The 12252-nt window shown below is 43.2% G+C and overlaps 1 protein-coding gene across 10 annotated transcripts in view; it reads right to left on the bottom strand.

The window, feature by feature from the left end:
* TANC1 (tetratricopeptide repeat, ankyrin repeat and coiled-coil containing 1) overlaps nucleotides 1-12252 on the bottom strand; it is a 215019-nt gene that overhangs the window by 110169 nt on the left and 92598 nt on the right. For 9 of the 10 annotated variants that reach the window (XM_017657923.3, XM_036995895.2, XM_017657924.3 and 6 more), the window contains one exon: nucleotides 4976-5176. In XM_017657923.3, coding sequence (XP_017513412.1) covers nucleotides 4976-5176 — 201 coding nt within the window. Of the gene's footprint in view, nucleotides 1-2380; nucleotides 2415-4975; nucleotides 5177-12252 lie in introns of those variants that run through there. The other variant, XM_036995897.2, reaches the window with a different exon arrangement.

Here is a 12252-nt window from a genome sequence, read left to right as displayed (position 1 = left end):
AAACAAAGCATGTTCTCCTATTCACCACAGCAGCAGGACTGTCCTCGTGCAGGGTCAGATCACCGACTGTGGCCCTGACTACTCAGAGGTGAAAGCAGGGCCTAGAACTAGCTGGTTCTCCAAGTGTCCTTGGGCCAGGACTATGCATTTCCTGTATTATTCTCCACCTCTGTTCCCCAGAAGCTTTGTAGATCCATGTGGGCACAACCTGAAGCCTGTGGCCTCCCCATGTACATGCAACCAGAACACAGAGCCACGTCATTTACAGCACCTGTGTCAACAATGTGCAGGCTGAGCAGTACAGACTGTCATAGAAGAACATGCTGGGGACAGAGGCGGGGACCTGGGCGTGGGCCAAGCTCTACCAACAGCTTGCACAGTGGGGCAAGTTCCATGATGTAGAGAAGTCTTTGCTTCCATATCTGCAAAGTGGCCTGGAATGGATGTCTTGCCTGGAGGCCTTGCCAACTCTAACATGGTTATGATCCTTACCACAGAACAGAGACTGGAAGCCAGCTGAGTGTTCTGACAATGAGCTTGATCTGACTCAGCTGTGATAATTCTCCTGACACAATATCATGGAAAGAAAGAAAATGGCAATTGTCTGAGAAGGGCAGACAGAAGGGAGTTCAAGAGAGGAAGATTACAGAATGACTTCTCGGAGCAGTTTCTTATTATTTCTCAGTGGTCCAAAACCAGGCCTCACAAACCACCTACCAGCACCATCCATTTAAGACTGATGTTCCCAGAAGATGCTAACTCCAAAAAGAGGCCTCAAAGAATGCTGGAGGGAATGGGAAATCAATACAGCTTTTCTGGAAAGTGACTGGGCTGTATGTACCAAGCATCTTTAAAAATGCAGTCCATTTAGTCCAATAATTCCACTGTGGGAACCTGCCACTCTTAAGATATCAGATGTATATTAAAAATTACTGGACAAAAATATTCACATCAGGAGTTCTGGAGACTGGTTGCCCAACAGTGTGAATATACTTGACACCACTGAACTGTACACTTAAAAATGGTTAAGATGGTGAACTTTGTTCTATTTCACAATTAAAAATTTTAAATTCATAGGCATTTCATAACAAAAACAAAACATCTTGACTTGTGCTCCAATTTTTTAAAAAACTGAAAAACAAATTGGAAATCAGTTAAAAATCAATTAGAGGATATTGAAACAATGGACATTAAAAGCAAGTTCTTCAAGCAAACAAACTTGCTCATGATCTATTAAGTGGAAAAAGGCAGAGCACATGTGGTCTCAAGTTTAGATGGAATAGATTTAAAAAAGAAAAAACTAGAAAATCAAAAACACTGAGAGTATTTCTGTCTCTATGCTGGGATTTCCACATATTTTCTACACGGAACTCTATTGTAGAGTTCAGGGTGGGCGGGCCTTGGCAGACATTAACTCATGGTCCAAGAATCAAAGGGCAGGATGACTTCCACTTTACAGCCTGTCAGCTTGGAGGTTTTTCCCTTAAAGGGACAGCCAGGGGGGGTTTCCGAACCTGCTACATCAGCTCTGTCAATGAGACAGAACAGAAGCTGGGGGATGCAACCACCACCAGGCCTCCCCCACCTACAAGTGAGGCAGAGAAAGGCATATCCCCACTTCCCCCCAGCTGCGGTCCTACCCCATCAGGGTTTTTAAAAGGTTGTTTCTCATTTGTCCCTACCTTTTGATTGTTCCATAATGGGTCCAAAGTGATCTGGGAAATGTAATCTAAATACAAAGTAACTAATGACATTACTAATAAATAAACCACAGGAAATGGGCTTTGCTCTTCTCTGGAAGACAAAAGGATACATTACGGATATTAATGAATTCTTAATCCAAAAAGGTTTGCAACAGCCACAGAACTACTTTAGTGCACACGGGTCCTTATTTTCATTACCAGAAAATGGATTTTCCATTAAAAAAAATTTTTTTTTAAACAATACTCAGAACATCGAATTTTCCAACTAGCAGTGAAAAAATAATATACATGGAACAAGGAAGGAGAGTAAATAAAAATAAAAACTAGCAATATTAAGTGGAATGTAAAAAAGTCAGTCCAGAAAATGAAGGGTCAACATTATTGCAGAGTTCATGAATTGTCTCTGGTCGAGGGAGTTCCTATCGCCCAGGAGCTAATGAGCAATTGCATTAAAATACAAACTTCCATTAACAGAGGCTGTGTTGAGTGCGTTATTACAGGGGTTTATAGTATTTGACCTTTGTAGAGTAAGTTTCGTTCCTGACAGTTTCTTGATTAGCATCAATTAGTGAAGAGTTTCTATCCAAACAAGTAGAACAGGTTTGGAGGGGGGGTTGTTGTTGTTGTTTTTAAAACACCTTCTTAAACAAAAGAGAGAGAAAGGGGTCTTATCTTACCAATGAGAACAGAAGTCATCAATGTAGTTTCAGAGCTGGGTCTGAGAGATGACAGGATCCTGAAGCACAGCTTGCAGGGGTTAGGGAAGACGAGGGAGGCAGGGTGGTGCTCAGTCCTTGTGGGCGATGCACTGCATTTACAACAGCAGCGCTAGCTTTTTAAAAACAAGGCTATTTTATAATCCAGTGCAAATTCACAACCATATGTCAACTATTTGTACAGGCAGGTAGAACGGTCGGGTTCTGGATACTTTTACAACAACATGGTTTAAACAGAAACCTGTGTTGGACACTGCGCAAAAATGTTTATTGCCTGATATATTCTGAGTCACTGCCATTTTTAAGCAAACATCTCCGCCCTTTCCTTTTCGAATGAAAATTACTGAGATAACGAAGCCAAATTACTGCTGTGAGACACTAATTTGCTGCACAAATTTGGACAACACATAAGCTCGGCTCTGCTAGAGAAGAATCTGCTTAGTGTACTTAACTGTCATTTGAACAAAAAGCATCAAATATGGAGAATATTTTCTTCGATCCTTTAAAGGGTTGAATGTTACAGAACCACTCTTTCTATTCATAAGGCCTTGCAAAGAATGTAGCAGAAATAAATTTTATTTCTGTGGAGAAAAAATAAACTCTAGGATATTTTTTCAAAGCCGAAGGCACTTGCTTTGGGCAGGCCAGAGACAGGGACAGGGCCTCATTCGGGATCTCACTGCCCACATTCTATGATCTGGGAGACCCTCTGCAGAGCCACATTTCTGGGGCTGGCCATGCCATTCATTGCGACCTGACATTCAACTAAAATGCCTCAAAGTAAGTAGATACATTATAACTGTGAAGTGATGGATGGGTTAACTAACCTTACTGTAATCATTTTGCAATATATACACATACGTAAAATCACTACATCGCACACCTTAAACTTACACGATGTCATATGTCAAACGTATCTCAATAAAGCTGGGAAAAACAAAAAAGGTTAAAAGACTAAGTCCCACTACAACAAACACCAAATTTACTATGAATAATAAAATTTTATCTGAAATGCAGTATTCCCTAGTCTTTCGGGTTACCCGTTCTAAGAGGCATCAATTCACTGGCAGCAACACAGACTCTCAGAAGGAAAATTATCCTAAAGGTCAAATCTCTCCACTTGTCATAGCTCTCCATGGGGGTCCCTTAAGGATCCAGACAGCATTCCTAATCTATTACTTGTTTTATACAAATGAGGTATACTTAGAGAAGACAGTATGCTTGTCCTCAACCATCAGACATAGAAAGCACATAAACTAATTCAAGGAAAGGACAAATGATGTAACTGATAAAAGAAAAAGTAAAATGTGGTGCACAGTTTGTGGGAAGAGAGTAATTCCAATGGGGTCACCAGCAAGAAAGGCACTGTGGGAACTGTGACTTGAGAGAAGAGAAATCTGACAGAGACAAAGTGATGGGGGAGGGCAAAGAGAAGGAAGGACATTCCAGGAATTTCCTCCAATACTGATAAACAGGTCAAATTCTTTGGCACAGGAAATCGCTTCATACCAAAAAGGTTTCCAAGTTCCAGCTAATGACTGGATTGTAAACAATGTTGTCCAAAATAAGAAAGTTCTAGAACAATAAAAGATTTTGGACACTTACCAATTCATAGCACCATTTCTAACATTCAAAGCCTTAAGATTTACCCTCTGAATTTTACCCCCACACAATCCACAATTAAATGATTTGGAAATAAAGCACATACCATATCAAGTAATACAAAATATTTAGAAAACCAGAGAAACGGATATCAATTTTATAGTCCTGGGGCACACTTTAGGCCAATTCCAAACATGTCTACATATAAATGAGATGAATCCTTGCATTAGCATATGATCTATCAGTAAGGCCCCAAATAAGCCTGCCCTCAGTAAATAAATACTCAGGAAACCTAAAGAATAGCAAAGACTTTTATGATTCCAGGTATCAGCATTTCAGAAAGGCTTTCCTCACATCTGTTAAAGTTAAGTCTGTTTGGGTTTTTATTAGTAATGTTAAGTACAAAAAGTTGGTAATGATAAGGGAAGCCAAAATACTTTAAACAAGTAATCTATAATACCCCTTCACAAGCCTGAATTTTCATAAACAATAATATTTTAGAGCTGCTCAAATGCCAGATGATGTAATCAAAGAAAATATATCAGTATATAACACTTGGTAGTAATAAACGGACTGTTATTAGATTACACTTCAAAACCTTTAAATGTACCACAGCGAGTTTAGATTAAAGCATTCCCTAGTTCATGAGCAAGAAAACAGTAAGACCCAGTGGTGAACAATATTGAGAACAAAATCCTCAATCTTTTGAAAAAGTCTAGTCTGAGCAATCAAAATAGCTTATGTACAGATCAAAGAAGTCTACTCAAATCACAAGTTGTTTTTAAAATATATCTTGTTCTTCCATAAATTACTGTAACAAAGAAAAAAAACCTTCTCCCAGAAGATTTTTTACTGTAACAAAGAAAAAAACCTTCTCCCATTAGTTTTGCTTAATTTCAATACATGTATAATGTGTCTAACCAAGACAATCTGGGTGTTTTGATGCGTATTTACCTGGGGATTTCTTGTTTGGCCTCGATCGCACGGAGTGAGACTGTCGAGGCAGCAGAGGTGATGAAGGCAGAGACATTGACACGCCCTTGGCCAAGCCTCCCCTGCAGGTGTCCTCTGCTACAGGAAGACCACTCACAGAAAAGTCACCACCATGGCCTTGGGTCAGGACTTGCGGGGAAGTCTCTGGACCAAAGTCACCTCCTGCAGTGGAGAGAGAAAGCCTTAGGTTAGACCATCCATTACAGGTAGGTGCACATATAATTCCTGAGGGCTACATTCTTAGAATGTAATTCCCATATGTCATATGCATACGTTCAACTTTTTTAAAATGATTTATTAATCGTAGGACTTTTTATCCTGTGAGGGAAAATTAAGTTTCACCAAGCAAGCACCAGTGAATTCTGCATACTCCTTTCTGTGCCGTACCAACTGGACTGGTTTCATTTCTAACAAGAGGTCCAGAAAGGCACTGATCTTAGATCAAGATCAAGTATGAGTGAGCCACAGGAAGCTGTGACTTCAGCTAAAGGAAGGGAGGGCTATTACTGGTCTCACAGTATCAGCAGAAGAGATTCAAATGCCAAGAAGTGTTCCAAAACCTCCAGGCCCCCTACCACCTCACTCCACTAAGAATGTCCAAGGGAGGGGGTCTACCCCACTTTAACATTCTTCCCTAGCACCGTACATCTCCTCTCTCCTCTGATCCACTCCACATCTCCCACGGCATAGGTTCTACCTGCCTACATCTAAACCAGACCCAACCTTTAGTCTTGAGATGAACTGGCTTGCTGATTGAGCAGGTTCTCCTCAGTATGCAGCCCCTAAATTAACCTAAGGACAAGCAAGCTTACTATGATGAAATTAAACATTCTAGCAAAAGCAGATAGAAAAATACAGAGGATGCAATTACAATGCAGAAGGTACCCAAGGAAGGGCATATGCAGGCTAGGATCAGCCTCTCAAAAAAAATAAAATACAATATTCAAATAAGATGTTCTCCTACTGCTCCTCCCCAACAGATCACCAACTCCCCTCCTGCGTGTACTAAGCAGCAACTGCGGAAGTGCAAAAGATCCTGATGATGAAAAACATCTTCAAGCTCTGAATTATATCAGCACGATTGGAAAGATAATGTGTTCCATAAGCACACTAGTCTCTCTGATAAATATTATCCAACTGGTCCTTCTCATGCCTTCCCTACTTTGAAGAATCAGATTTGAATTGAAAGCTGTCTGGATCTGAATTCAAGGCAGGCAGAACGTGGGCTTGATAGATCTCTGTGCATAATGCTCACAAGGGATGTGCCCCAATCCATGAAATTCAAACTGCTTCATCATGCATGTTTTCATGTTAGGAGGAACGGTGCGGTGGGGAGTCATCCTCTCCACAGACCTGGGTTTGGGGTGGGTTAAAACAGTCAAACAGGCTCATGCCTGACTTTCAAAGCAATTCAAAACCAGCAGAACTGTTAACAGAAAAAAGCAGCCATGGGTTCCACAACAGGGAAATCGGCAACAGGAGAAAGACAATTTCAGTCTCACCTGGGCCAGCCATGTTTGAAGGGGTTTTAATAAAGTTGGGAAACTAAAGATTTATCCCTAAATGTCCAAACAACTGGTATTTGAAGTAAAAAAAAACCCAGAATTACCAGGAAACCTTCACTACAATTTTCAAAAACAAGAACGTTCATGCAAATAGCCAAGACAAGGAAGGTTCTGTCCCTGAGAGGAGGGGGCAGGCAGGAGTCAGCAGAGCTCTGGACCTCCTGGGTCCCCGTGAGCCCTCCTGGGTCACGGCCCACCCTGCTTCTTCATCAACTCCGTAAGTGCCACCACCTCCAATTTCCAGCACCCAGGCGCTGGCCTCATACCACCATGGATGAGCCTATGATCTTTCAAAAACTACTTCCTTGAGGTCTTGAGCCAGGACATAAAAGTTTCCCAGCTGCCTCCGCTTTGCTGCCTGGCGATGGAATGGCTCTTCAGGCAGAGCTGGGGCTGCACCATACTGCCAGCTCCTACAGGGGCTGAATGCCCACTACGCTGAGGAAAAAAGGGGATACTTGTAAGAGAAGGGGCAGGTGTCTTCTCTGGTCTGACATCTGTCTCTTAGGACTGTCCCTACCACACCCCGGCCTCATGTCAGGAATCCCAGCCAGTGCTGTGCCTACAAGGATGCTGCCTGGTCACCTGATTCCCAGATAACTGACAAGAAACACTGGGAGACAGACAAGAACTTGGAAAGCTCTGAGACCAAAGCTCCACAGGGTTACACACATAAGATGGGGCGGGGGGCCATGGAGAGGTGACCTCGAGAGCTGCACTGCCCTGTGGCTGCCCCTGTGCCACTGAACCACAGGCCTGGGCAGTCCAAGGGCTGAGGCCGAGTCTGACAGGAGCAGGCGCTGTGACAAAGCACTTGCTTGCCTACTCATTTCCTACTGACCTATACAAAAAAAACCTCCCGACTTCAAGTCCTTTAATTTGGCTAAGTACACAAAATTAGGGTGAAACGCATCCTTTATAAAATAAATAAAAAGTGAAGCTCATCACACTGAGAAAGCGTTTATTTTCTTAAAAACTTGGTACCCCCCAATATGACTCAAGAGAAACTGGGAATTGAAGGGTAAAAGAATTAAGGAGCTTCCTAATTATAAATTCTGCCCATAAACTTTGTTTATATCAAGCAAAGCAAGTATTTTCACTAACTTGCAAGTCTGGTGGGGATGAGTTTCCAAAGCGTGCCATAACCACGAGGGCCTTCAGCCTCGGGAGCAGCTGCGCTCTGGCACTTTGATTTTATGTGGTCTGCAATAAAACAGGACTTAGAGATGGGGTTCAGGGAGAAAGGGTTTCTATTTCAAGTTTACAGTGACATTTCACTATAGTATCGGCCCCAGACATGTTGTTCTGATGGGGTGTTTTTCACACACAATCAAAGATCCCTAACTTCCAGCTTCCTTTTATTAGACAGTCAGGGACAGAAACTTTAGGCATGAACAGGCGGCACAAAGCACACGGGGTGATGCAGTGGCTTAGAAGCTGGAGACGGCACTCTGGAGCCTGCTGCTTGAACTGCTCCAGGGCAAAGGGTTCAGGCCTCAGTCAGTCCAAGAGTAACACAAGGACACTGAGGCGCCAGTGGCACACAGTGAACGTGTCTTCAGGACATCCACGAGAACTACACGATATTGGTCTGGGCAACACGACACCAGAAATTCTCCAGTTGATTTAACATTCCTCAGCAGATGCTTAAGGAGGTTTTTAGAGGAATTAAAAACATTTCACTGCAATAACCAGCATGGCTGGCACATTTCTTTGAGCCTGGAATAGACGTTTTTCTTTTAACTGTGACCTATTTTATTCCCACCTCAATTAAGTGATAAGAAGCATATTTCAATCACCCTTCCTGTTGCAGCAGCAGAAGCGCCAGGCCAGGTAGGACAAGGCATCCTCTCCAGGGTAGGAAAAGTGGGTTGGCAACCACCAATGATTTACCCAGCCCCGTCCTGTTCCGCAGGCAGGTGCTTCCCATGGAACATTTATACACCGTGGACACTCACATCCATCCGAACATGCCTGTAATGTCAGAGCACATCTAGGCCAGTCACAGTTGCCCAGATAGGATGCCAGGGCATGGAAGTTAACTGTGAGGAGAGAACCACGCATGGAGAACCCCCACCCTCAAATCCCCCTCAACCGGCAACTCAGGTTTTATCATACCCACTACTCCACACATTTAAGAACTACACTTTGGGGGGGGGGGGGAAATGACATGGTTTTGAAAAGAGAAATCTCTAAGGGGTCAGCACATTTTTGCTGTAAAAGCTTTGGCTTTGCAGGTCATATGTGGTCTCTTATCATTCATACACATACATACACACACACACCTTTTCTAATTTTAAAACCACTCATTCTCTGAGTTTCAAAAATAAAAGACCAGAAAGGGCACTGGGACATACGGCTCTATTTGTAATGAACATAAATAAATATATACAGATACACATACATACACACAAAAGAACTGCAAATCCAAGCCATAGTTTGCAAAGATAAGGGAATTCTCAAAGGGGATAGTGCCATCCAATGAGGCATTTTAAACTGGCAGAATGGCTTTTGATAATAGTTCTTTATTTTACATTTTGCCCCACTATGATAGACTGTGAAAAAGGACTTAAATTTGTAATGGAAGACAGTGTGAATCTGGAGGTAATGAATGTTTAAAGGATGTTATGCAGGATGGCAATGTCCGACCTTACAGATTAAAGTACCTGGGGTGCAGGATTAGAGAGGCTTTAAAAAAAGAGGGCAACGAAGTCAGGGAGATGAAAGTAAAGTGCATTTCAGAAGGAAGAGACCTGAGAAAGGTAAGGGTGAGCTTAGACGTTCAGGTAAATAGGTCTGCAGAGGCAGGAAATAAGATTTCCATTTATTGTGCCGTTGAAGCGGCCAGGTGGAGGAGGGTGAAAATGGGAGCTTAGAATAGAAAGAGAAAAGATGTTCTGTTTATCCAGTTTCTGAAAATGGGACTTGTGCAATGCATTTAACTAGGGCATTAAGTGTGTTAGGGCATCTTTTGTGCAGTCCCTGCCTGGGAGTGCACCATGTTTCTTGTTGAATGTTATTTTCCATCGTAACTGTTTATAACCACATCACTCATACATGTTTACAGAAACCTAGAAAATTGGAAAAGATTTCCTCCCACAAGACTGAGTATCATTTCTGGTGCCTTCAGAAGGCCCTCTCCACAATGGAAAGCACTTTCAACTGCTTCTTGTCCTATAGGATCTCCCCATGTATCCAGCCACAGCTGGATACTCATTCTTAATGTACATTTGCAAAAAGAAAATTAAATGTACCCAAGAAAGCAATTTACCAAAACATGATTCACAGTCATGACTAATTCTCAAACAATACCACTCAGAGGCCCCCAAGCAGCTCAACCCCTGCCCCGAGGACAGAGAAACCTGGTCCTGAGGACACGCTTAGCCTTTTGTCTTCAAACGTCCACCAAGTGTGTTCTAAATAAAGATTAGTAACTACTTTCCTCACAGCTTTATTCTTAACACTCAGTGGTCATAGAGCCAAATGTACTTTATCCTGAAACATGATGCATATCCTGAAACTGGCATTTCCTCTCTGTCCAAGTTCTCCCTCTAAGCCATGTCACCAGGCAAAAGTTTCTCAGCTTTAAGAACATATGACCTCAGAAAAACTCCCACTCCCAAGCCCTAGAGGGGCGCACTTTAAAATACTGCATAGTTTCTTAACTGTACTATGTGTTAGGACAGGGCTGTAGGCACTTCCTATCTATTAATTCATATTCGCACAATCACACCATGAAGTAGATGTTGTTTTTATGACACCGACAAAGCCAAGGCACAGAAAACCTCGAGGATGGGCCTGAGGACACCAGCGAACGGCACAGCTGAAGTTGAAGCTGGCGGTCTGGTCCAGAGCCCATTCTCTCAGTACCACTCCCCTGAGAAAAAGCTACTGAGGTACGCTTTTCCACATTACATCATTTCATTACTTAACAGGGAAACCCAAAAATAGTATATGTAGGTCTATGTGCAGCACCGGGCTGCTGTGAGAAGAAACCTGTCCCCTCCTCATCCTCACGATTCGTGCCTGCCAGTTAATTAGCTCCGCAGCCCCCCTGCATCACTGCACTGGGGAGGCACCCAGGCCCAGCGATCATTAATTTCTTTCAGTCACGCCTTATGCTATCACCATACAAGTAAACTGGATCCAAGAGAGATGTTCAGTCATCAGCACCTTAAATAGTTTCTTCTCATGTCACTCTGTACTGTAAATTCATTAACTCTTGCAGCCTTTGGGCCTGCTGTCTCTGCCGAAAGACTTCCCCACCACAAAGAACAAAGGATCCGGCCACTCTGCCTGGACCCGGATGCAGAATGACGCAGCAGATCAGCTGTGGTCACAAGCAACCTGGCAGAGTTCACCTTACATCTGAAGGGAGTGCATTATTCTACACTGTCCTGGCTGCCCTGGCCTCCGGTTCCCATCAAACACACATGCAGATCCTGCAGATCTGCCACGCGAGCCACCACGGCACATGATTAGAGCTGCAGTTCCCGATCCTTCCATGGAAGGAAGCCTGACTCCTTCCCAAAGAGGCCGTTTAAACTGGGATAAAGCTCAGGCACTGCGAGTTAAAGCTCACTAGGGGATCCTCCTAAGTAAGTCAGGCTTGAGAACCACTAAGGAAAGAAAGTGATCAAAAACATCTAAAATGGTTATGTTCCTATTACAAGACAAAGAGGCGGGAGAGACAAAAAGGAAAAGAAACTTGATGAAAAACTCTAAAGTTTGCATTATTCGAAATGTGCAGTCCTTCATGGTGTGTGTGTATATATATATACACATATGTATATATTCTGTATGTTTACATATAAAGTATATGTAAACATACAGACGAGTACATGCAGAGGGTCTCTAGAAGGACACACAGGAACCAGCAGCAGTGGTTGCCTCTGGGAACAAGAGCTAACCATTTGGGAGCGTGGTATATACTTTTAAATGGTTTACATGTTTTTTTCAGTGTGCATTTGCTTCCTATAAATATTCTAAATTTACTCTCCCTAGGAATGAGCCATGTGTAGACATGAAGATCTTAAGTCTAAATGGGTCACCTGCTATGGCCAAACTTAGCAAGTAGATAAAATAACTTAGCAAGTGCTAGGTGAGCTCATTTTCCATCTGCTAAAGTGGACACAGGACAGGGAATGAAGTGCACCAGCGCCCTGCTCAGAAGGAGGGTGGATTCTCTGAGCACACGTGCTCCCATCGCCAACGGGCACGTTTCATTTCTTCTCTCCTCACCCGCCTCCCTCCAGCTCTTTCTCCTCCAGGCCCAGCCATCTCTGTTGTGGGGTGGAATGTGGGCACACTTGTGGCTGCAGCTCACATAGGATAATCCAGAGCCCTGGAAGATACCAGGTAGGCAGGAAGATGGGAAAATGCAGGGGGGAAAGAAGGCTTAAAAGGGAAGGGAAGGAGGTGGTGCAGGACAAGGCACACAGAGGTCTCAGAGGAGGGGGAACAGCCAGTAGTGGAGGGGTACAGTGGTGGCAGGGGAAAGCGTGAGTTCCTGTCTCCATCTAAAACTGCTTCTGCTCACCAAGCCTCTCCCAACACCCGGATAAAACACCTGTAACCACAAAGTAAAAGACAAAAACTCCCAAGTGCAAAACCCATACCAAAACAGAAGGGAGTGCAGAAAGGGAAACCTTTCCAAAAATTTTAAGCATGACA

The sequence above is a fragment of the Manis javanica genome, chromosome 7 (genome assembly GCF_040802235.1).
Source record: "Manis javanica isolate MJ-LG chromosome 7, MJ_LKY, whole genome shotgun sequence".
In the NCBI taxonomy this organism is placed as follows: Eukaryota; Metazoa; Chordata; class Mammalia; order Pholidota; family Manidae; genus Manis; species Manis javanica.
The sequence above is the reverse complement of the archived record's forward strand: the minus strand, read 5'-3'. Positions and strand labels throughout refer to the sequence as shown.